Source organism: Zootermopsis nevadensis, unplaced genomic scaffold (assembly GCF_977971745.1).
Source record: "Zootermopsis nevadensis isolate Lab colony 2312 unplaced genomic scaffold, Znev_1.0 Znev_ptg000196l, whole genome shotgun sequence".
Lineage (NCBI taxonomy): Eukaryota > Metazoa > Arthropoda > Insecta > Blattodea > Termopsidae > Zootermopsis > Zootermopsis nevadensis.
The window spans coordinates 1-25,000 of record NW_028259327.1 but is presented as its reverse complement, the minus strand read 5'-3'; the positions used below and the strand labels follow the sequence as shown (position 1 = coordinate 25,000).

General features: G+C 36.2%; 1 protein-coding gene and 1 pseudogene across 10 annotated transcripts; both read left to right on the top strand.

The window, feature by feature from the left end:
* Positions 1 to 4,816: 4,816 nt before the first annotated feature.
* LOC147870802 (structural maintenance of chromosomes protein 6-like) lies at positions 4,817 to 24,890 on the top strand. 10 transcript variants are annotated; one of them, XM_087341903.1, is made up of 10 exons: positions 4,817 to 4,946; positions 8,000 to 8,105; positions 17,418 to 17,577; positions 17,978 to 18,173; positions 18,731 to 18,889; positions 19,548 to 19,708; positions 21,785 to 21,874; positions 22,176 to 22,361; positions 23,186 to 23,319; positions 23,906 to 24,890. In XM_087341903.1, exons 2-10 carry the CDS (start codon positions 8,002 to 8,004, stop codon positions 23,940 to 23,942), a joined length of 1,227 nt encoding a protein of 408 aa, XP_087198029.1. In that variant the 5' UTR covers positions 4,817 to 4,946; positions 8,000 to 8,001; the 3' UTR covers positions 23,943 to 24,890. The 10 variants fall into 10 exon arrangements, with proteins under 10 accessions (XP_087198029.1, XP_087198030.1, XP_087198026.1 ...); XM_087341904.1 differs by lacking the exon at positions 4,817 to 4,946 and adding an exon at positions 5,162 to 5,210 and having other exon boundaries at positions 17,978 to 18,062; XM_087341900.1 differs by lacking the exon at positions 4,817 to 4,946 and adding an exon at positions 5,162 to 5,210.
* Positions 7,697 to 7,809, top strand: LOC147870803 (U5 spliceosomal RNA; annotated as a pseudogene).
* Positions 24,891 to 25,000: the final 110 nt, after the last annotated feature.

Sequence of the window (25,000 nt, the reverse complement as noted above, 5' to 3'; positions counted from 1 at the left end):
TAATACACAAGATTTATATAGGAATTTGCTATTCTTGTATTTATATGCAGTCCTGTATGTCAAAAACAATACTGAATAGTTTTCATAGTTTCCATAGGGCCATGCTCTTGGATACCTATATTTATGTTAGTTTTTTTAATGGCAGATCAGAGTTATTGCTTTGCTGTTCTGTTTGCCTTATTGACATGAATTGTTCGTTATATGTTCATGAGTAGGTATTGATTAAACGAGTTGTGATTGTGTCTTTTCACTATACACTTATTGTATAATAAAATGAAAAAGCATAGTTAAAGACTAGTGATAATTCACTATATGATATGAATGAGCAAATAAGGATATATTTGCTTTTAGAGACAATTGGGCATTAAAATATCAACATGTGACTTGTGCGTAACTGAAAAGTTGTTCAGATTTGAAAGGATTCATGAATGTTCAATTGACAGTGCCTGTATCTTTCACCCTTATTGTGCATTTACAACCTATTTGTAATTTTAATTTAGTCCTTATAACCCCTAGTGATTACTGGCTTTAAGATACTTAGAGTAAAGGTGTATTACTGTAAACCTCATTTGCTATACCTTGTGTTCAAAGAAGGATGCATTAAAGAATAATCAAGTTTAGTGTGGATAAAATATCCAGTAACTTCTCTGTTATGGCATCTGACTATGATGAATGGCACAAGCACATTATTGAACCACAGTTCATTATCGAGGTGTCTTACAGGGATTTGGGGAAGTTTTTCCCAGTTTTGGCAAGTGGCCTTGAAAGAATGTGATCGTGGATTTAAAATAACTGGCTGTGATAAAATATTGCATACTGTTTTTACTCTGTATAGCAGCTAAATGTTTTTGAGAAGATCATATTACTCTGCTTGAATTTCAGAAGTATGGATGGAGGATGTCTGAGGACTGGTAAAATACAAGTATCATTGCTTATCTTGTGTCACTTGAAACACTGCGTGCCTCTACACGCCTTTACTGGTAATTGTTTTTCAATTCTCCTGCATGAAATGCATGACATTGCAATATTTTACATTGGCCAAGCTTGCCTCTTTGTGAAATTGCCATTTCTTTTGTAAGTCACAAACCCTCAAGGTAGACATGCTTGAAGAAAGGTGAAAGTACTCACACTGGGACAAATAGTTATTGGGGATTGTCTTTACAAATAAACCAATCTACATCACATACCTTGTGCAGTGATAGTTACACAATTCATCTCTTGGTTTCACACAGCATTAGAAATTACATACACTGTTCTGTCAGAAGTCTTTGTAGAACAAAGCTTGCTATTTCTTTGTGTTGAGAAACTGTTGATAATCTCTGAATATATATATATATAAATTGTAAAAGTGGTTAAAGGCATGTCAGAAACTGTTTCGTTTAAAGTTAAAATGTAATTTCCAGTATTGATGATGTTTGTACTGTTTGTTGTAAGGAATACTTTGTTGTCCATGTGGAATCCCAGGTTTCCCCTTTTTTTAGGGCAAGTGTAGAATTTTCTTATGGATCTGTCAAAGAATTACTCTGTTTAAAGTTATATGTCTTTGCAGCTATGCGTGTGCAGTTTTACAATTTTTGTTAGCAATAATGTTCATAATTTAGCAATATAAAGCAGTTGTACTGTTTAATGGACAGACAGGTTATGTAAAGCTGATGGCAAAGATCATATTAACAAGTAGTTTGAAGAAGAGGGGATGTTACTGAAATGGTTGTGAGAGTGTGAACCAGGTTGAGTAACTATGAATGTAAACACACACACAGAAACAGTTGTTTAATGCCCACTTGTCGTGTTGGTGTCAGATTTTTGTCTTGAATGTTATAAAAAGGAGAGAGTAGTCAGATTGAGATTGTCGTTGTCTATTTTGAATTAATTTTGTTTCCTGCTTGTTTCCCTTAACCTGACGTGTGGACTCATTGCAGACAGTTCAATGTTCATAAAGAGCATGCATAGGAAAACTTTGAAAGCATAATATTGTACCTTAAATGAGCATAAGAGTTTCAGCAGGATCTAGGAAAGAGCATTTAACAATCCTGAATCCATTAAGTCGTGTAATTGAATATTTTATGTGAGAGTGGTTATGAATATGAGGAAGTAACAGTTTGAAACTCAGTGGTTCTAATGCGAATGAAGGCTGGATGATCTTTTAGCTTGGGTGTAAGCGACAAGAAATGCATCAGGAATTGTTGGGGTTTCGGAGGAGGAAGCAGACTTATAAAAAGAGGGAAGATGATGTTAAATTTTGTTATTTTTGACCCAGTTTAGTGTCATCTACGTGGCTACTGTTTGTCCTGGCTAACAAGTCTCATTGGTCGGGTCAGAGCATATAGCACAAGGGAACATGGCTTCTGGTCATGGCTTAGCTCAAGTGTGTCAGGGTCAGTGTCTGCGATAGGTCACATTAGAAAGAGGTAAAATAGTTTTAGGGGCAATCACAAGAGCATGAAAGATTATAACCATCTATTTTTACTAATTCCGAAGCTTAAACTTGGTGTTTGTTTGTTATTCTTGTATATTCCCACATGTTAATGAAATGTGAATTTCATTTAAACAGCAGTACACAAGTAGCTGTCGGACATGTTATTTGAAACATAATTTTATATTAAAACTGTGAGATTTGAGAGCTGCTGTGTGGAATCTCATAAAACATTGAAGAGGACCCCGTGAGCTGAAATGTTTGGCAATGCCTGGTGTAGCTGTAGTGACATATCACACACAAACCCAAGATGGGGAGACCTCAGTTTAAGGTGCAGTGGGTTGAATGTTCTGTGGGAATGTGAGCCATACTTGACTTAGTGCGTTTGAAATGTGGAGGTGCAGATGCAGAGGTAGTAGTTTGTTAACCTCTAATGTATGAGAACTAGGGATTTAAATGCGAATACTTGAGGCTGCTAGCTGGACTCCAATTCTGGGCCGAGGCATAAGACCATTGAAGTCAGATTGTCACAGGAATATTGAAGTGTCTGAGGTACAGTGTTGTATCCCTTTTGCTTCTGTTTATAGTTATCAAGTGTTACGGATTTCGGAGCAGTTCATGTCTTATCTATATTTCAAGATTGTCAGTTGTTAGACAGCGGTCAGTAATATATCTCTTCAATAACATTGAAGGAACCCCACTTCTTGCAGGTAGCTTTGTGAGAGCTGAATATGTAGAGTTTATAGCCTGTTGTGTGTTAAGGGAAAACGATTTTTGTTTTTCTGGTGCTGATATATTCATAGGTTATTTAGCATATAAACTGTATGTCATTTATATGTTTAGCGTTGGTTGCAGTTCCTTTGCCAGCTTCTGAATTAGGTGGTTTGTAGGCTGTATGGATACCTTGTATGGTGATAATAAGTATTTGAATGGAATTGTGTGTGTGTTTTAGCAACGATCTAGAAAGTGGTTACTTTGGGGACTCAAATGGTAGTGGGAACATGATACTAACATTCACGGTTGTCCTGATATGTCCAGGGTATGAATTTGTGTGAACATTGAATTTGATTGAGCGTGATAGGGGGATGAGAAACGTAGACTGGTGAACAGAGACTAGGCAGATACAAGAAGGAGAGGTAGGAAAGGCCAAAGAGGAAGTTTAAGTGGTGGAAAATGAAGATGGTCACTATTTTTGGAATTTGAGTGTAGAGTCCTAATTTACTATGTTCCTGTTTATAAGTAGGAAGATAGAATAGGTACAAATCTTTAATGCAGCAGAAGGTTTGGCTCCTGTTGGGATGGTGGATATTCTGCAGTGTTTTTTGAACCCTTGGTATGGCAAAGCAGAGAAAGTGGCCTTGAAAACAGTGTTTAAAATTACGTAAAATATAAAATGTAATTAATTGCTTCATATTGTGAAAAATAAATTAAATTATATTAAATCCTTTAGTTTTACCCTAAACAGAAGAATTAGGAAAATAAATAAAATTTCACTTCATTTTAGTGTGCTAATTTAGAGGTTTAGGGTGATTAGATAACACATTTTCCAAATTGGAAAGTCTGACTGTGAGGCATATGATGTTCCACTTTGAGACATGTATAAATACATTTTGGTGTTTCCCGATAGGAAGAGAGACAGTCATATCCATCACATCTTGTTGGACAAAAGACAGCATTCAATTATACTTGATATAAAAGCTTTCATAGAAATTTACTGAGATAACGATCAATATCCAGTGGTTACAACAGTTGGGGAGTGACTGTTACAAAACCAGTGAGTAGCATAAAAGCTTAATAGGGAGAGATTTAATGCGAAGAAAGTACACAGTGTGAATATTAAAGACCAGGAAACAACTTTACAACTTCAGAAATATTTGAAAAAGTGTTATAGTGAACCTAACATTCTCTACCAAAGAGAATGTATGTAGTTACAAATTGAAGCAGCATAAACTATGTTTTGATGAAGAATTCTGAAAATTAACATTAATAGCAGGGGGATAGTTTTCAGTTGTAGCAAAATCAAGACAGGATGAATGGAGATAGCCTAAACAGTATAACATGAGAAAAGTTGATGTTTAACAACAGAGAAAGGGAGACAATTTGAAAAATAAAATCAACTTGAACACAAAGGAAGAACAAAAAATATTGCACATGTGTTTGAAGTGCTGACGAGAATAGTGGTTCTCTCTGCGTTTCTGATAATGTCATCTCTGGTCGCGACGACGAAGGCGCCATCATTCTACTTCGTGTGTTTGGGATTGTTTAACTAACATATTTTGTTCGTCTTCTGCTTCTTTTTTGCAACGTGATTATTAATCTATTCTGTATTTGTTAAGAAATATTGAAATAATTTGCTAAGAGCTTAATATTTTTTATTACATTATCATTTATCTTTATTAATGAGGTCAATATTTCTGTAGAATATTTCCATGATTTAATTTTTTCATGTTTTCCAGACTGCTTTTATTTTGTTGGGTTGCTCTAGGTTGTTTAGTCTGATTCTCACATTTAATCTGATTTAGACCTCGAGGAAGTAAGTATTTTAAAATATTTCGTGCAGTGAATTTTCATTATTTGGTTGTTCCACTATTGACAAATTAGTTAATCTTTTTTTATCTTTGTGATCCAATCATTCTTTTCAGATATTTTATCACTGTTTTGGTGGTGAAACTTGCTTATACATTTTTAAGAGATTATTTATTAATGTGTTAAATTTTGAATCTACATCAAGGCTGTTTAATACTCATTCCCAATTTTCATTCGATGAGAGATACATTCTTTAATAGTGTCTTCATTTGTGAGTCTGATTGGTATTCTGTACTTATGATAACTGGAGATCGATTTTTTATTATTAATATTACTAGAAGTCATACATCGTGATCAGATGGAGTAATTTTGGATTCTTATGGGGAAATTAACTGTTGCCATGACATTGGAAGATGCTACTCGAGCATTTTACACATTTTTATTGTAAATTTCAATAAGATAATTTGTATTGATGATAATGGGACCACAGTTGACGATGTTGTGCTGTAGGTTTATAAAGATAATTTATAATGCTTTGTAACTTGTTTAGGAAAGTCAGCATTGCCAGTGGGGGCTCTATATATAGCTAGGACATATATGTTGGAATGTTTAGATTCCAATTGCACAATGCAGCGTCTATTTCTTGTTATTTTAGTGACACAATACATTTATCTAATTAAATTTTAGGTTCTTTTTGGCAATAATACTTGCACCTTCTTTTACCATATTTCATCTAGAGTAAGTACTTCCAAAAGTAACATTTTCAAGTTTTACCTCTGGTGTTGGGTTAAACACAGATTAGGGTGTGTGTTTATTATTAATGGACACTGATAGTTGATCAGTTTTGTTTGAAAGTCCTCTTATGTTATGATGGTGCACCACAGAATTGTTATCTTGATTGTATTCTGAATTTAGAACTGGTTTATTAGCATTGATGTAGACATCTATCAGGTATTTGGTGACAGATTTGGGCTTAAGCCTAAAAGAAGGGTTAGATCTTACATCAGTGATTACAGGTATCCAGTTTGCACCTAATCTAATTAGCAGTGAGTTGCACAAGCTTCTACTTGCCTTCTGAATTAAGTTGTAATCCGTGTCTGGTATGATCATTCCTATTTGAGGATGAATTGTCAGTTAATCCAATATGTGATTTGTCTGCATTCCAAAGCGCACACTCAAGTAGAATATTTCCACTCCCCACCAACTTGTCTATATTGGGCCTGTCATGGTTGCAAAAGGAAAGTACTAGAAATCTGTTGACTTTGTACATTATGATTGCATAATGTCATGAAAGAGAAATTTATGGGTTCTTACTTGTTCAGTAAGCTCCTGATTATGAGTGTTTGGAATATTCATGCATTACTAATTTTTTAAATAAGCACAGGTGAAATAGGCCTTCAACTTACTTGTGGGGTGGGGGTGGGGGTTCTAAAGAAGGTGGATGAAAATCATAATAAAATTCTACTGACAGTAAAACAAAGGCTTCGTGTACTTAGGAAATTTGAGAACAGAAAATGGGCAACAGAATTTATAATAAAAGTATGTGATAGGGATTGAGTGATTCCATCCTTGAAAGAACACCATATACCAGGCTGACCTACTGATGGCGTATTTTGGGCATAGTTTTCTGGGAGTCCAGTAACACTGGTTTGATTATGGGGAAACTTTCTCCAGAGTTAGTAAGAAATGAGGAAATCAAAAGTTCATGTCATGGTGCGTGCTATGAGAAGTTTTGAAAAGATTGACAGTGAACTGAAAAATGGCTTCAGACTGAGAGTGAAGATACTGTGCCTGTTACAGATTTATTTTTATGGAAGCCCCACAACCCAAATGTTACGTCGAATTTGAAATCTGTGTGTGTATCTTGTGTTTTCTTTTGATTTGTTTGCCAGCTTTTCCAACACAGACCTTGCCCATGAATTTAAGGTGCAGTGTGTCTTTTATGTGAATGTTCGTTGCTGGTCTTGCTGTTGTTCATTTTGTTTGAGAACATTTGTTGAAACTATCTTCACTATACCAGTGTTGAAATCTTGCAGGGATTGTGACTGGATGTTGATGTGCTGGTCAGGAGATTGCTTCTGCTTTGCAAGAATTCACATGCCCATATTATTCACTTGTTACAGAACTTTCATTCAGAATTTGAATGACTTTTTTATTGTAATGACAGCTTTTGAGCACGTATTTAAATACAAGGATACAATTTGGTCCAATATAATATGGGCTTTTATAGAAATTCCCTCAATGCACAACATTTACATTTTATGATATTCGTGCAGAGATAACCGTATGGAAATGACAGATGTAACTTGGGACACTCTTAATGTCTGTCACATCTATCGTAGGTGATATACCATTGCCATTGGTTTAAATTTTTGTCATGTTCATCTTCATTGATGAATTGGTATACTAGTTTGCAGGCTGATCAGCATTGATAATTTTGCTAAAGAGCATTCACCAGTTGATTAGGCTGTTTTTTGTTAGAAAAAGAAAGTTGATTTTTAAATATTATTTGCACGAGTTTCAGCTGCAAAAGGTTAAAGTTTATACTTGAGGAAGCACCCCACTGTTTCAAGGTACCAGATTGTAAGTGGTAGGGTGTGTGTCATTACATGTTTTGGGGCGGAATTCTGCAGCATGGCGTCGTTACATACTGTTATTTCATTATACTCGTATTTCTTTCAACGTCAATAATCACACATTTCCCAAATGCTTGGGGTTTTATCTAATTTTTTATTCTACATTATTTAGCTTATTTAAAAACTCAGGTTTCCCTTGATATTCGCATAAATCTTTTGCCTTTTACTGAAGATTTCTGTTGAGGGGAACATATGGTTCATACAGTTTCATTCCTACATTTAGATTACTGATTTATTTTTTTAACTTTGTTGTATTGAGAATGTCAGAAAAAAGAAGACTTCTGTGCAGTTTTGGGATCTAACGTAATATTATTCTCAAACACTACCGTGTCCTTATCAATTCACTATTACAAATTCCATTGCCCATGTCAAATCCTAGATGAAAACTGCTTGTATTTTCTTTATACATGTTGTATGTTCACAGCAATGGAACCTGGTCCATCAAGAAAGAGAGTAAAGCATGTTGTTCAGGATCAGCTGTCTGGCTTGCAGGAAGATCCAGCTGCGTGTGCCAGCGGCCCGTCTAAAGGGTAAGTGTTCATCATTACTTCTCTCTGATGTACAGAGAATATTTCTTTCAGCACAGGGAACCTGTAAAAGTATGAAAGTAAACCACCAGGTGTATCGGAAGTCTTGACCTGATAATTTTCTAGTGATGTGTAGTGCAGTGAAATCGGCTTTCCTGTGTTATGTACCGTGGTGATACTTTATTGAGAGTGTATTGAACACGGCCTATTGAAGCAACGCATGTGGGGTCAGGATGCTCAGTCATGAGCAATTCGGTTAGAGAGAGAGAGAGAGAGCGGCTTGCTTGCACGAAACTTGTGACTGGTGGCAAGTGACGATGTCTTGCGCTTGCGCAGGACCCCGCCTTGTTTTAGTTTCGTTGTGTTTTGAGGGTCAGTTCCCTTCGTAACTCTTGGACCCAGGTATTAAATCAGAATATTCATTGCAGTGTGGATCGTTATGGTTTTCCTGTTGTCATTCGGTTATCCTTTAAGACGCTGCAACGTACGTTCATATTCGTTTTTTGCAATTTGAGGTTGTGTTGTGTTGAGTTGTTTGCGAATGTTGTGCGGGCGGTGATTGGAAGAAGAACGCTAGAAATTGACTGCATATTCGAATGTATGTGACTTGGGCAAGGGAAATTGAGTACGTTTATGCATTAATATTGTGGGTATTTTACACGTGCCATTCTGAGAAGTAAATAACTTCACTCGATTCACGCGTAATGACAAAGCCGCTACTTGTCCTTTGTTCGTGGGTTGAACGCATATCGCCATCTTCATAACTGAGGACTGAGTTGGAAATATGTTTGTAACATACTTTATTTTTGTAAAAAGCCTGGAATGTCATTGCCCAAGAATCTCTACTGTTATTGTTTGTGTATGTATGATTGAAAATTAAATTTCTTTAAGATTTTTTCTTGTGGTAAATGTTTGAACACTGTTATTTGTTTTTTCGGACAGGAATAAGTTGTCAAAAGTAATACTGTCCTCTCATCTTGCCAAAGATTTGGCCTGTTTTTATGAATGTGTTGCTGTAAAGGATCTAAAACTTGAATTTATCATCTTTGGTTTTTGAAGGTGTTTCGTCTCATCGTGATCAACATCAACATTATGGATTAAGTTTTGGCCTGCCCCATATACAGGGATTAAAGTTATTCTGTTTTTTTTTTCAGGCATTCCTGGATTGTTCTACTCTTCGGTTTATGTTGATAAAGTTGCTTTGGAATTCTGTTCTCATGCATCTTTTCATAGTTTTCATGTTGTCCTCATATTTATTATTGGTTCTTCTGTATTATCTTTGTTACATTTAAGATCCGGCATTCTGTATCCTGCAGTTTCTGTGAGGAATCACATTCCTATTGTTTCATTAATAGCCAGTGTCACGAGATGTGACAAGTTAAATTTCCATACTGAAATTTTATCTCAGTACTTATTTGATGCTGTTCTGTTTGGAAGTACCCTTTCAAACCTGTTACAGCAAATACCGAGCTTCTGTAATTTTATAAGTTGCTGTGGAATTTTGAAAACCTAGTCTTTGATTGTCCCCTTTATTTCATTGATGTCATCGAAACCTTTTCGCTTTGAATTCTAAATTGAGTTTTTGGAAGAACGAAAAGTCGCGCAATACTAAATGCGGAGGAATATGTTAAGAAATGCGCAACAGCCGGAATGGTTGTCAGAAATTTCTGCACAAACAACAGAGTGAAGAAAGCAATCACAACATTTTATTTAGAAAAACTTATATATGAAATAAACTCCCAATACAGATTTCTGTTTACATCAAAAGAGGAGGACATTCTACGTGCTCCTTGCATTTGAGTGAACTCGTCTGGCCTCTTTTATGATTCATCATACTAGACCTGTTAATTTTGAAGATTTGTTTTGGGGTTCCCATGAACCATTGTTTTATCACTTCTGATTTTCTTGGAAAGGAAATAAGGTTCTTTCTGAAGTTTTCCAGGAGTTTTGACACATTGACTTGACTCTACTTCCGCTTGTAAGTCAGCAGATGAGACAACTTTTGCAGCAGTATGTTGGTTCTTAAGATTTTGTATCAGAATGAGAATCCATCCTTATTAACTTACATTTGGTGAGATGTCTGATTTATTTGTAAACAAGTCCCCTAATTTGTATAACTTTTTATCTGCTTTACTGTTGGACTGTAAAATTTCAGTATCTTCGATGAAAGTCATTTTATTTTTTTTTAAATTTTGAAACAGCTTACCTATTTGAGGTCTGCTAATTGTTTCTTCTGTCAAAGATATTTCTGAAATGTTGCAGATGTCTATAGCAATATTGCTTATTTCATATGTTCTGCTAGTTTTTAAGAAATGTAAATTGCAAGTACGACACATGACCTTACATCGAGATTCATAACCTCTAAATGATACATCCTGTGATTTTGAATTTATGGAGAAATATTAACAGTTTTATAATGGTTGTTTCTGTTGAAATTAGAAAAACGTATCAGCATTTTGATGTTGTGATCTTTTTGTTTCTGGTGTCGCTGGGCTTCCATTGAGATCTTCGATGAATTGTTTTGGAAGACACACATTTCTTACAACTGCTCAGATTCCTTCAACAAACTTACTGAAAAGTCTGGTTATGTTTCTTCGCTCATCCTAATTTTACCATAATATTGCTGAGATGCTTTGCAGCCTCCGTCATTTGGGTGATGAGTAAGTCAGATGATAACTGGATCTTGGTGACTGACGCACAGATGCTGAATCATTTCACGTTTTTCAGTATATGCATACTCACTATGTTTCCACTCAGTGTGCATAAATGTTACGTGTGTTATTTAATAGTAAGATATTGTTTAATTACCAGGTGACTTTATGTTATGTTGTAAGTCAGGCAAGAGTTTATAGTTTATTTTCAGCTATCATCTGTTTTTGTTTTTTTGAAATTTCTGTAATTGAATAAAATATGAGAATTTTCCTTAATCAGCTTTGGTTGCCCAAGAAATGGATTGGTTGGACAAACTAGAGAAGCGATTAGGGAAATCACTTAGTCAGATGACCAGACATAAGATGGCTGTCTTCTGTGGTCTGGTATAAGTTTACCAGTGATCATTGTCTTTGGATTTGTCACTGTGGAAACCTCAAATGTTACATATTCAGTGAATCTGAAATTTACCTTCTGAGGATAATGCATGTAGACTATTTACTGTGAAGGTGATGAGTGCAGGCATTAACACATTTTTTTCCCTCGTAACTGAATGAATAGGAGTAGGGTAGTTTTGAGGGGAGAGTCTACTTTAGGGCAGTTTTCTTGCATTTATGTGAAAATACTAAGGAGACCCCACAAAAATCCTCGGTCAGAATAACTGAGTTTGAAACCTTTGAGAAGACTCCATATCTGCAGGCTATGTAGCAGTTACATTCTGAACTGGCTTATATTCATTTTCACATCTCTTGTTGAAATTTATGGATCAGAGTGAGTTCTGAGGAAATGGTCTTTCAGGGTAGCTTGCAAGGTTATAATTCTTATTTCAGTCTTCTGCACATCTCCTTGATGAGTAAACACATTAAAGAACAAACAATTTATATGGAGTTGTGTTTGAAGATTATGGAATTCCTGCAAATGATCGGTCTTTTGGCTTATATCCTAAAAAGTGTCATTCCTGGATCGCTTTCGAAGTCACTATAGCTACTTTTATGTTTTGTGAAAGTAAATGATTTAGCAATTCTTTTGAAGGACCTTGAAAACTACATTCGAAATCATCCAGAAGCTCGCCTGGCCAAGATCCAGGATATTGGACGTCATTTTGTGGATGATGGCATCATGTCACAGACAGTGAAATCAGATGTGGAGGCTACTACATCAAGGTGGAGTCGTCTGAGTCAGCAGGTAGAAATAGGGAATTCATTACTTGCTTCTTAAGTCAGCATGATGAGATGAAAGTCTGATAATGTGTAATAATGTGATTGCTCCGTATTAATCTGCTTACCTGTTTGTTTTGACTATTGTACTTTTAAGTTGCCCTCAGTGGACTTGTGGTTTGCGTTTTCGCCACTGGACCCAGGGTTCTCGGGTTCAAACCCAGCCAAGGTCGGTGGACTTTTAAGGATGATAAAACTTTCTTCAGAGGGGAAGTAAAGCCGGCGGTCTCATGTCATAGTTTTATGGCATGTAAAAGAACCTTATGAGCAGGAACAAGATGTTTTGTAAGCAAAATTCATTGGCCATTTCTCACCCGTATCTCTGTTTTTGGAGTTGCAGCCATTTTTACTGTGGTCTGCTTATTGAAAAAAGCAATTTCGGTCATGGCACTGTCCTTTCATGTCTAGTTTCCAAGCAACAGGAAGCACCATCACCAGCACTCAAATTCAGGACTGAGTTTTTGACTTTTCTAAAATATCTTCTTGGTTTCCAGGAAGAAGCACTTCAAATTTCATATGAATTAGAATATATTTTTTTGAACTGTAAGCAAACACACACACAACTCCGAAATTGAAATTAAGATTACCAACCCTATGAAAGTTATTTTTACCAAAAGATCACATGGGGATGATGTCTTGTCAGTGACATCTGAATGTAAGCTAGATGAAACACGCAATGTTGCCACAACAAATAATACTTCATTCATTGTTTGTAGTTGCGTGATTTTTGTTGTTTTGGAAGTTTGAATACTGTAAATGACCTACGTCGTATGTTTACAGAAACTGACATATGTATTGAAGTTACGTTTAGTTGAAACTTGAGGAACGAAATAGAGAACATCTAATTTTGAAGAGTGTCTCTGATGAAGTAATCTCATTTGACAGTGAAATTGAACCAGCTTGTTGTGGCAGTATGGCATCTGGTAATAAGAATAATTCAATTAAAATCTAAAATAAAATTTGGCCAATACCATGACATCCATTGAATTCTCTTGGTGTCCATCATTTTGTTGAAGGTCTCGGTTACTGGACGATATAAGCGTTGATCTGTGTGAACAAATGTTCCTAAGCTTTAAGGGTTAAGTGTCCCATTAATTTGTGTGTGTGTGGTTGGTTGAATAGGACTATATGGTCCTGTTGTGTCATGATATTGTTATAATGTTTGTATATTCAGACAAATAGCACTGTGTATGTCCAAAATGCTTCTAAGGCTTGACAGTACGTCAAAGATTAATTTTTAACCTAATCATCCACTTTAAGGAAAGGATTCTCTAACTAAGATTCACTTGAAATTTTCAAACAATTTGGAATAATTAAAAGGAATTTTGTTTTCCTGCAGAATGTCAAAATCGGACTAAACAGTCTAAAGGCAGTTTAAAATGCCCCTGTTTATATCATTATGACTGTGTATATATTTGAGGGAATGAAGTTCAGACTTCAGCTCTACTTAAAATACCCACGAGTTTATGAGATTGTCATTTTTTATTGGGAAGAAATTGAACTCTTTATATATCATAAAAGCAAGCTGTATCATACTGCAGTACTGTGGGATGTGCTATAGTTTACTACTCTTTCCAGGCAGGTGATACAATACCTTGCTCTGCTAATCCCATTGATACTCTTCAGTCAAATCACCCCTACCCCTGTCTAAATGTCTCCCCCCCTTACAAGGGTCCTGCAGCATACGTATTTGGTCCAAATATTGAACAAAAAAATCTGAGAATGCTCTTTGCTGTTTCAAGGATCTCTATGAAACAAATAACAAGATAGCATATTTAATTCTGTAGCTTCTCAGTTGGTACCTCAGCAATCGACTTGTACCCACAAGTGAATCGTCATATATTGATGTCAAATGCCACCATTTAAATTTATTTTTAAAACATTTTAAACAGTAGATTGTAGTGCCTTAAACCCAGTTTAAAATTACAGGTGACATTTCACTGTGTTTTTCTTCTTGTACAGTCTGAGGAGCAGTGGGTTAAAGAATAATAATTTTGTTGTTTATATAATTTGTTTTAATTAGTATCAAATTAGCAGTGTTCATTATATTAAATGTGTGTGTACTACATATTTACTTGTAGGTTTTATTTAGTATGTGAATGTATCACGTTACCATATCGATAATAATTTTTCTCTAAATGAGTATGAAATTAATTTTTATATATGTAGCAATAAAAAAGGGAATATCTGCCTTTAAAAATTGAGGAATGAATGTATTAACTATAATTAATAGGAAAAATTTATACCGCTGTATGTGGCTTACATCCTGAAATTGGTTACAGGTGTCAAGACTGATGTTTTCTCATCATTCCAGTGAACTATATAACAAAATATGCCACAGCTGCTTTGTTTTACTCTCTTTCCAGTTCACCATAGTCTCAGGATTCAAATCTGATACCCTAACTTTTCAGTTTTCATTATTTTCCTCAGTTCCTCTGGGTATTGCTGTATTCTGTACAATTTATAATTTACAATGTTCCTGCCAGTTTATGATAAGTGTTCCTCGGAAATGACAAAGCATTATTAAAGTAACAGAGGAATAAATATGGTTACTTTTTTCTTTAATGACAATAGCATGAGGGCCTAATGGAGCTTATGTGTTTTAGTATAAAAAGACAGCTTGTTAGGATTTTGGGATCATACTTTCTGTGCCTTGTGATGATTATCTTTTATTGAAAGTCATTCTACATTTGGCATTGCATTGGAATTTGAAAGGCATGCACTGGCCATGGCTTGATTGCATCTTGCTTTGTGAGTTAGGGATCGTACCGTATTGCTTGAGGACTCTGTCACTAGTCTGAGTAAGAAAGCTTTTATTTGTATTTGTTCTTGTGCCAGTTTTTTTAATTGTCAGTGACATTGCAGCAAAAGTATTAGTTGTAATTACAACTGTTCACCAGTACCAAACATTTTTGTCCCTCTACTGAAAGCTGTTAAACTGCGAGATCGTGAACAACGTGGCTGTGTGTACAGCTAAGGTGATATTAAACTACAGGTTGAAACTTTTACACTTATGTTATGGTATTCACCAGTAAGAGTTTTACTAATTGCTAAATTCTGTCCTGTAATTTGTGTTGATGAATTAATTATATTTAGTCTTTCAGAATCCATATACATTTCCACTCGCATACACAGCAACCTTTAAAGTATTAGCAGCTGCCCTCCACATCAGGTGCCGTTTTCATCCGCGAACGAAGGACGCGCTGCACGTACCACGCGCAGTCACAATTAGAATACTCCATTTAACTGTTGTGTGAGGCTCTTCGAACTGCATCGGAGTCACATTCGAGCTAAGAGAATCCTAATTGTTCTTCTTTAAAATGGGGACAACAACGAGCAGCGGTTGCCGTAGTAGCCCGAATGAAAAACTTAAAAGTGTTAGAGCAACGGTTTAAAAGGGGATACATTTTTGACAGCGTGTCCGAGTTCATTTTTAACTTGCGGATGGCGTTAACATTCAGGTCATTGTATCTGTCAGTTATCGTCAGGAGGCCAGAATATGTCACAAGGCTGGCCCGGATTTTTCTCTAATTTGTATTTGGAGGTGCCCAATTAGGCACTGCAATTGTAATGAATGAGCTGCTTTTCTGCCGGCCAGTGTGCAGTCGTGGCAGTCACCGGGTGAACTCGCTCGATCTTACCCGTCGAAACAATTTAACGTCAGTGGAAGGCACTATTAGTCGTCTAAAAGTTTAGTCTGTACGGAAGCCGTTTATAGTTTGGTAGATATTGACCGCCGTTTCAGATCCTTGTGCCCCCATCATCATACTCGTCGCCGTGGGGAACTCAGATCTTACCAAAATCATCTTAGTTTTTCTTTAATGACGAGTTTATAAAGCCAAGGAAACGATTCAGTCCATTATTGATTTATATAACGTTATTTTTGTAATATAATTAATGATAAATGTACCTTTCTTCAAGAACATATTGACTGAGCAGCCATTTGTTACGTTTTTATGCAGTCAATTTTCCCTTACTAACGTAAGAATCCTCAAACACGTATAGAAAATAGGTCTACTTGTTCAGTGACAAAGAACATCATCGCAGTCACATAATTACAGTTCGGGTTTCGTATTTGTGAGGCTCTGTTCTCAGCCCAAAGACCGTGCTTTCTGATGGAGGTATTTCATGATTTTCCTCAGTATCTCCAGGAAGATGCCTGGATGGTACCTTAAACTACGCCACTGGCCGTCCATCCTGAATACTTTCCGGTTAATTATTAACTAATTATTCTGTCATTCGACGCTGTCTGGTTTGCGATACTGAAGTTACGTAATTTTAAATGACCAAAACATGTTCGTGTGTGAAGAGAGACCTAGTATGTTGTTATTCTTTGCAACTAAAACAGGGCTGTGTAAACTTCTCTACATTCGAGTCGAATTGAATGTGGATGGATGTATTTGGGATCCGAGTAGAAAGAAATGTGTGCCTTGAAACCAGTTGATAGAATATTTTGTAATTTGTTCCCCCTTGTTCTGTTTCTTGTTAATTAATATTCTTTTTTTGGACTGGTCGGTTTATGTCAAATTCCATACTTTCCCCTCGATATAAACGATTTTGAGCACTTTTTGTACAGAAATGCAAACACAAAGGCTTTACGTTCTGCACGTAGTATCCAGCGTATTCAAAAATATTGTTACGATAATAAAATCTAGGAGGGCTTGATGGAGGAGACATGTAGCGCGCATTGGAGGTATATGAAATGTGTACCTCATGTTTGAAGTAAGGAGACCACTGGCAGGACACAGGCATAAATGGAAATTGACTTTGGTGGCGAGTCGAGCGAACACCATCATGTAACACGGGGAATTATATAATTACCAGCTCCTCCAAGTACGTGCCTTCCAAATTGATGTTTACCAAGAAATTCAGTGTGAATTCCTTAGATTTCTATTTCAAGCCATAAACCCAGCTCATTGTAGGATTTTAGATTTCATTGATCTAAAAATGGCATTTGACCCGTATCTCATGCGAAATTGCTCGCTCACTCTGGCCTTCACATGTCCAGATTATGTTGATTGACTAGAAGTAAATGTGGAAATTGCATATTTGTTTATTCTTGAATTCCTTATGAAATAAGACCTATTAAAAATTACGTACATCTAGTGTCTAGCTGAATGAGAATTGAGTCAGGTGGGCCTGTGTAAGCGAGTAGTGATGTGATACAGTATCGTGAAATATTTAAAATTTGAGTTTAAGCTACATATTTTGTGTGTTTTATGAGTAATTGTTTAGATGTGGTTACTTAGTTTGGATGTAAGGGAGGACGTAACAGCAGAAAGAAAGTTCTATCTTATTTCTAGGATAATTCATTCAAGAAGTACGGTTTATATGAGACAGGTATTACGCATGTAAGTTGTGTTGAAGTCTGTCAAATTAAGTTTGTTACATTTTTATGAAATTATCTAAGAAGTAAAGTTGTAGTTCTCACATGTTTCTGATTCTGTAGGTCATCTTTAAAAATGAATGTGAAAGGAGCTTCACTTGAACAAAAGAACTCTGGCAGTCGAGATGAGCGAGTTCGAGAATCAGACGATGCACCGAGCACCTCTAAATTCCGAAGAGATAATGACGGAGACGAATCCAGTTCTAGTGGACACCCCTCAAATGTGAGTTCTATGTAACTGGTGTATATGAGTCCTTATTTATAGGCACATGATTACACACGCAGAGCATAAATTATAATATGTACCAGGTTGCCATGTTACTAAATATTTGTTTTGGTGCCTGGGTTTCTTCTAAGTCGTGTATTCATGTGTGAACATTTTAAGAATTTGGATCTTGGAGTTCCACTTTTGTTGTACTGCAGATTGAAGTTTCAATCTGTGTGTCATGAATTGACAGAAAAGTGTGGAACTTTATACATTATAGGAGCCCCTGAAGATTGATTATTATAAATGTGATTGATGTGTTGCAACTGAACTAGCATGGTTCTAGTGCTCAGGGACAAGTTTGCCTCATTTGTAGAGTTTACTGCAATTTTATTTTAAAAGAATATTGACATTACAGGAACCAAAATCTGGGATCATTGAAAAAATATACATAACAAATTTCATGTGCCACTCATCCTTGGAGGTTCGTCTGAACGGAAGAGGTAATTTTGTTTTTGGGAAGAATGGCAGTGGCAAAACTGTGATAGTTTATGCTCTTGTACTTGGTTTGGGAGGTAACCCAAGAGCTATTAAGAGAGGAACCTCTTTGAAAGGTAACATATTGTAACAAGTTGCTAAGGTCATAGGTTTAGTCTTTGCTTATCTAGCTTGAATTTAGTCCAGTCTGAAAAGTCTGAGTGTACAGTCTACACAGGTAATGAACTGAAATTTGTCATCTCTTATCTTCCCTTAAAACTAATTTCCCAGTACATATTATTTATGTTTTTAAATTTCTTTAATCTGATTATATAAAATAATTCATAGTGTGTACATGTGTGAGCTTGGTAACTCAGGGGGCAGAGAAGATCCAGCATATTGTGCGCTGGATATTCTCCTACCATGACTTACCATTCCTGCACTGATGAAAAAAATTATACCATGGTATTTATTGCCAACCCATTAAGTAAATTTTGTAAGATCGTGATGTTTAATATCATCAAGCCCAAATGACTGAATTAGAGAACATGAGAATTGCGAAGGATCCCCTCAGTTAACCTAATACTGAATGAACAGTGGATTTGGTCCAAAACTTTAATTTTATTTCATATGATATTGGAAGGAAGATTAAGTGTGTGTATCAGAATTTTAGAATTGTTCCTGTTTCTTCCAGAATTTATAAAGAAGGGTAAAGTCACTGCTACCATCGAAGTGACATTGAAGAATACTGGTCACCTTAATTACGAGAGAGAACAATATGGTGACCATATAATTGTAAGGAGACGCTTCGATGCAACTGGTCGCGGCACATACGAAATAAAGTCAGAAGAAGGTACTGGGCTTTCTTTCCCTCTGCTTTTCCTTCATCTCATATATTGGATGCTCTCAACAAGAAATTTGTTATCTTTAAACAATTAGTTTTTTATAAATAAAATATGACTTGTCCCCTTCCTGATTGTATATGTGTTTTAAGAGGGCATTTTACCATGCACACTGATTATGTGTAAATGTCTGTTTCGTCATATTTGTTTCAAATATGTTCTATTTTTGGCTGTTTAAAAAGATGCGCAGATTTCAGGCCCATTTTACTGAAATTGCGTAAAAGTGTCATATTAGGCTTCTTCTTTTCTGAGAGTCCTGTTGGTCTTCCTCCATATACAGCATTATATAGGAAGTTTCAGTTTATTTCAACTCGCGTTACTTGATGTATTGAATTAATAACTTGGGTGAAGGTTGATTTACAAGATTTATGTACTGTACTCCATTCAAACTAATAGTCTCGATTGACTCTACTATATTACAAAATTTACAGCTTTTAAATATTGAAGATTTCTGTAAGTGGCACATTGCCTATCCTTTCATCTTCGTTAAATTGGCACCAGGTCCCGACCGTCTCAATGAAATAGTTTGTTTGGAGTAGCAGTTGATCACATTTGGGTCAGTGGGTTACATTACTGTGTATATCATTTCTCACTTGTTTCCTGTTGCAGGTGAAGTAATTTCCAGGAAAAAAGAAGAACTGGACAAAATTGTTTCAGCATTCAACATACAAATTGACAATCCTGTAACAATTCTGAATCGGGAAGATGTCCTGGAATTCCTAAACAGTAGCAGTTCTCAGAAGTACAAATTCTTTATGAAGGCAAGGAAGGTAGGACAAATAAAATGGTCATGTGCAGAGTCGATGTCAAATAAACGAAAGGTCACTACCATTTTAAACTCTAAGAAAGAGTATCTTGTTACATTTTTTGTATTGACGACATGTTTCAATGTGTATTACATCATCATCAGGTCTATCAATTTTAAAAACTGTTGTACATCTTGCGTTGCGTATATTGATTTGTTTGGTTTTAAGTTTTGTCTCTCCTTTAAATTTGGAGGTTGTGCTTGGATGTTTTATATTGGGTTGTAAGTGATGTGTTGTGTGTCCGATATTAAGGGACAGTAGTCTACCGTCTACCGTCCCTTAATATCTAAGAAAGAGGTTGTTATTCTGTTCAAATGTTGATTAATGTTTACAATAGAATGAGTTTTGTTACAACTTTTTTACAATTCAGATGGCTGTCATTTCCTCTTTAAATGATTAAATTGTGTAATGCACTTATTTGCATCTGCGCTGTAGTGAATGCATATCAGACTGAACAGCAGTACCAGTTTTATTTTATTCAGACAAATTTACAATTAACTTGGCTTGAGATCCCATTTTCTGTCTGTTGCCATGTGGGTTTGTAGGTGGGTACCTTTTGTCTTGGAGGAACATACTGGAGGAAATATGTTCTTCCATGACTTTGATACTCACCTGTTCTCTGTGAGAAACTCGAATTTCATCCCCACTTTCTGTTTATCCTTTCAGGAAATACGCCGTTGGTGACGGATTTTGTGGATGTCACTTGCTTTAAAAATTATATTTTTATTTGTTTGTGGTTTATTTTTCGCCACTGTCATTAGCTACTAGTTAAGACTTTATGGCATTAGATGATATATAATGGATGGGAAAGGGTGTGGAGGGAGTGCTATCTTGTCCTCACCTAATTTAAGGTACTGACCCAGGATGTGCCTGGAAGGACTGAGGGAAGTCTCAGGATAATAGGTCTCCAGGCTGAAATTTGAACCAGGGACCTCCTGTGTATAAAGCACATGGTAACTACACTGCTGCAATGGTTGTTTGTTTTATGCTGTGTTTATTCCAGAGAAATTACTACTCATTTACTATTAAAAATTGTAATACTCAGGGGAAGTAAAATAAGGCAGGAAAATTTTGTATTGTATGTAAGGAAGCCAGGGTCCACCAACTGAAGAAGAATAAGATTGTATTTGAATGTTTTCTATTTGTGCAGATTGTAATGTGCAAGCAGCCAGAAATCAGGTGACTTGTCTTCTAGGTTATGGTAGAAATTTACCAACGTTTCGGAGGCATTAAGCGCCTCTGCGATGTAGGCGAGTTTCAACCAGACTACACATTGCAACATTGCATCAACTTCATATTTATCGTGCTTGCTTACATTTTGTTAAATCTTTGTAATAGTATGAGTTACACTTGTAAATTTTGCACTGGAAGTTGCAACATCAAGTTTTGATGTAAGTGAAAGTAATAAACTCGGTGTCATTTGCAATCAATGATTAAGTGCCACTTCAGTGCAACTCCTTTGGTGTGGTACTATTAAATGAGAAATGCACATTTTTTAAAAAATGCTACTTTCATTTGAGTGAGAAATCAGACTTTGGAAGCTGCTGGCAGGGGCACAGTGGTTATGGATCAATTGTTGCTGATTCCAGACAACTGACATCACAGACATTGGACCATCACTGTTACGCTGTGCATACATTTCTTAGCTTGTTAAACATTTGTTAAGTTGTTAAATATGAATTCATGAAGCCGTTGTTGTTAATCCGCAAATATTGGTCTTGTGGGTTGTAAATCCATGTGGATTTGTATGTAAATACCAACATTCCTGAGGAACGTCCTGCTTCCATCTTTAGGGCTGAAAATATCGAGGCAGTATGTTCCTCTGAATTGTTGATATTTGTTACGTGGGTAGTATGAATCCTAGTAACTGTGGCTAATAATTTTTCACTGGATAAGGTGAAAATGCAGCTGTTCAGGTACTCCTGCCCTACCAGGTATTTTGAGTTGCATTTTTGAAGACTGTAGTAGCTGTTGTCTAATTTTATAGGAATTTGAACTGTTTCTTCTGTGGTTATTTAGTTTCTGTTTTGTATGTTTCAGGATCTAGAAAACATGATCGAACCACGTGATATGATTGATTTGCAAGTGAAGTCCCTTTTCGAGAGTTTGCTCCAAGGGTGCGGACGCAAAGTAAGAATCAGAACATTTCTCTAAAACAGTACTTCTCAACTTTTCTGTTTTATGGACAAGTAGTCTCTCTCAAATCCAACGTATTGTCAGACGTGTGGTGGGATGATATTTAATTTTAAGTGAAAAATTAATAGAAGTAAATTACATCGTATGTAGGCAAAAGTGTTTTGGGTTTGATAGTGAAAGCTGAATCAGATGTTTGATGTTTGTGGCCTCTTATGTGTTCTGTTAACTATGTTTTTAATTTGTAATGTGTTTGTGTCTCCTCAGAGACTTTGATTTTGGCAAATGTTGATTGCAGGGTGAAATTAAGATTGATCACCAAAAACAGACGTTGGAAGTGAAAGTGTCGTCTATGAATGACCCTCATGTAGAAGACATCATGCCTACAGGAGATTGTTCATACGCCATTGTTTGTTTAATCATGGCCCTTTGGGAAGCTATTAAGCCACCTTTCTATATCTTGGATGGATTTTATTTCTCTGCGGTAAGAGCAGCAAAGAGTACAATACAGTGAGAAATAGGACTTCGCAAATCCTTTTGTTCTTGTTTCCTGTTACCTAGAAATTAGTTTGTGGTACTTGGTACAGGCATTGTGCCAATTCTGCCTTGAATGATTGTTTGTGGCTTTCATTTTCTCATTCATTTATACCTTCTCGTCTTCATGGATTAAGTATCTTAATGCCTTTATCAGCCTCATCACCTTGCCAGCATCTCCCTGGTTCCCTTGTAACTCTGCCTTGTTTGTTTTAATTCTGCGCTGTATCTGGTCTGCATTCTTCTTCTGTATATGTTACACCTTATCGATTTTTGTACCATATTTTACAATTTATTTGCCCAGTATTTTGCATATTTTCAAATGTGTATGGCCAACAGAATTGTGTGATGATGTTAATGTATTTATTTTGACAGAATCATTGTACATAAATCCCTTCTAGTTTGCTTTTCACTCTGAATTCATGAGTCACAAATTCATAGTTGGAATACATTTCTAACTTTAGCGTGTGACTGTATACACCATATTTTAATTTTAATTTTAATATAGTGATTTCCACAAAGACTGAGGTATCGTAGACATAATCCTCAAATGTGACCTGTGCCATGCATGGTATTCAGAGTAAATTGTATGAGAACTGTAAGCTACGCCGTCACCAGACGACACGTAGAACGAATAAATAGGCCACATGATTTATAGGAAGCAGAGTAGGCTTTGTATAAATGTTATCCTTACATTGGCATTTCATAGGTGATTTTGTAAGTCCTTGTTTTAAGGTTTTTGTTGCTTCTTTAGTTAAATATTTTATATTTCAGGATATGATGAATCATCAAAGGATCATGAATTTACTTTCGAACCATCCCCGACAGAAGACAGACTTCCAGTTTATCTTCCTCACCGCACAACGCGTATCCGCCATTCAGTCCCATGGGGATGTTACAATACACAGGTACTAAATAAACTAAGAGCAAGATAGAATACTAAGCCTCTTCTCTGTATCAACCACGTTCATCTTCAGTGTCTGGTTGGGTTGGAGGGTTCTTGGAATATTTAATCTTTTTTGCTGTTACATTTGGTGAAAAGTTTGAAGTTGGATAGGATGTTGTGTGTGCGCATACGTGTGCCTGCATGTGTGCACATTAATGCTTTATATTGCATAAATTATACTTGCTATTCTGTGAGTGGTAAATCTTTTCCAGCCCCTGCAATGCCATTTTAAGAGTTTTAAAAGTTCGTTGTTTACCGACTAAGTTTGTGTACCTGTTATCATGAAATACAGATTAATAGTTAACTTCTGCAGCATTAAAAGTGTTGCCTTGTCAGTAGGCTCACGAGAATACAATTCTAGTCTGTTTTTTTTTATATTGTGTGCCAGCACTTTCATTTATTAGCTTGCTGTGTGCATGATTTGGTTGTTTAGCTAACAAATAGATAGTTCACATGTTTCTGTTGCTTATTTCGTCAGTAGAATAACACTGCTTAACTATATGACAGTGTTTCCTTTTAATATCATAATATATTATTTTTACTTACAGGATGGATGATCTATGCAGGGGTAATAATACACAGTGAAGAAGAAGGAGCTTGTATCTTGAAGATATCCGTCTTCTGGGTTATTGTGCTGTGTAGTCTGGTCGATGTTTACCGACGTTTCAGAGGTCATACTGTCTCCGTCATCAGGGCGATGAGTATGAAGATTTCTGTCTTCTGGGTTGTTGCGCTGTGTAGTCTGGTCAATGTTAACCAACGCTTCAGAGGTCATACTGCCTCCGTCATCAGGGCGATGAATATGCCAATAGGGTGTGAGGTGCTGGGTTTATAGGCCGGGAAGTGAAAGGTGTAGCCTGCCCCGAGCCAATGGGAGCATTTATGGGATTGGACCAATGGTAGCACGTGGGCGAGAGTGGGAGAGGGAGAGAAAATAGAGAGAGAAAGGTGAGTTTGATTGTATGGATCAGGGCCCTGAAAAGGGCCGTGTTAGTGGTCTGGTTGGTTTTCAGGGCCCTGATCGATACAACCAAACTCACCTTTCTCTCTCTACTTTCTCTACTTTTCTTCATAAACGGATTCCCTTGTTTCATTCTTCAGAAGAAGCTGAAACTGCATGATTGCTTCATTATTGACTTTTCTTTTCTTCTGCTTCAAAGGTATGTTATACTCGTGTAAATCAGCTTCGCCTTTCAGAAAAATTATTATAATTATGACAAATTTCAAATGAGACCTGAGGTTCTCATGACAAGATGTCAGTGTTTGTCTTCTGAGTTTGAATGTCGATTAAACTTGTAAGTAGGTGGACGTGAACACACTGGTAAAAGATACTGCATCTATCATCACTTCACCCTGGAAGATGGAGGACGTACGTCAATCCAAAATGTTACAATCTACTTACAAGCCTCAGTCCAGAAGACGAACATTACATTCGACAAGAAAGTGGTTAACACTCTTATTGTGAGGAAGTTTTGTCATGTGAAAACTAATGACGACACTGGGTTTTGAAATAAACAAACAAACAAACAGAAATGGAAAAAAGAATAATTTTATTGAGTACTTTGGAAAATCTAGAAACATATATCATCAGGAGATGGTAAAGTTGCGTCATATTGTGATATAATAAATATATATTTTAAATC

Coding starts and splice junctions, on each gene's coding strand:
- LOC147870802 (XM_087341900.1), top strand. CDS start 5,177: ATGAGAGATACATTCTTTAATAGTGTCTTCATTT. Junction 21,875..22,175: donor TCCAAGGGTGCGGACGCAAA/GTAAGAATCAGA, acceptor TGTTGATTGCAG/GGTGAAATTAAGATTGATCA. Junction 23,320..23,905: donor GGGGATGTTACAATACACAG/GTACTAAATAAA, acceptor TTTTACTTACAG/GATGGATGATCTATGCAGGG.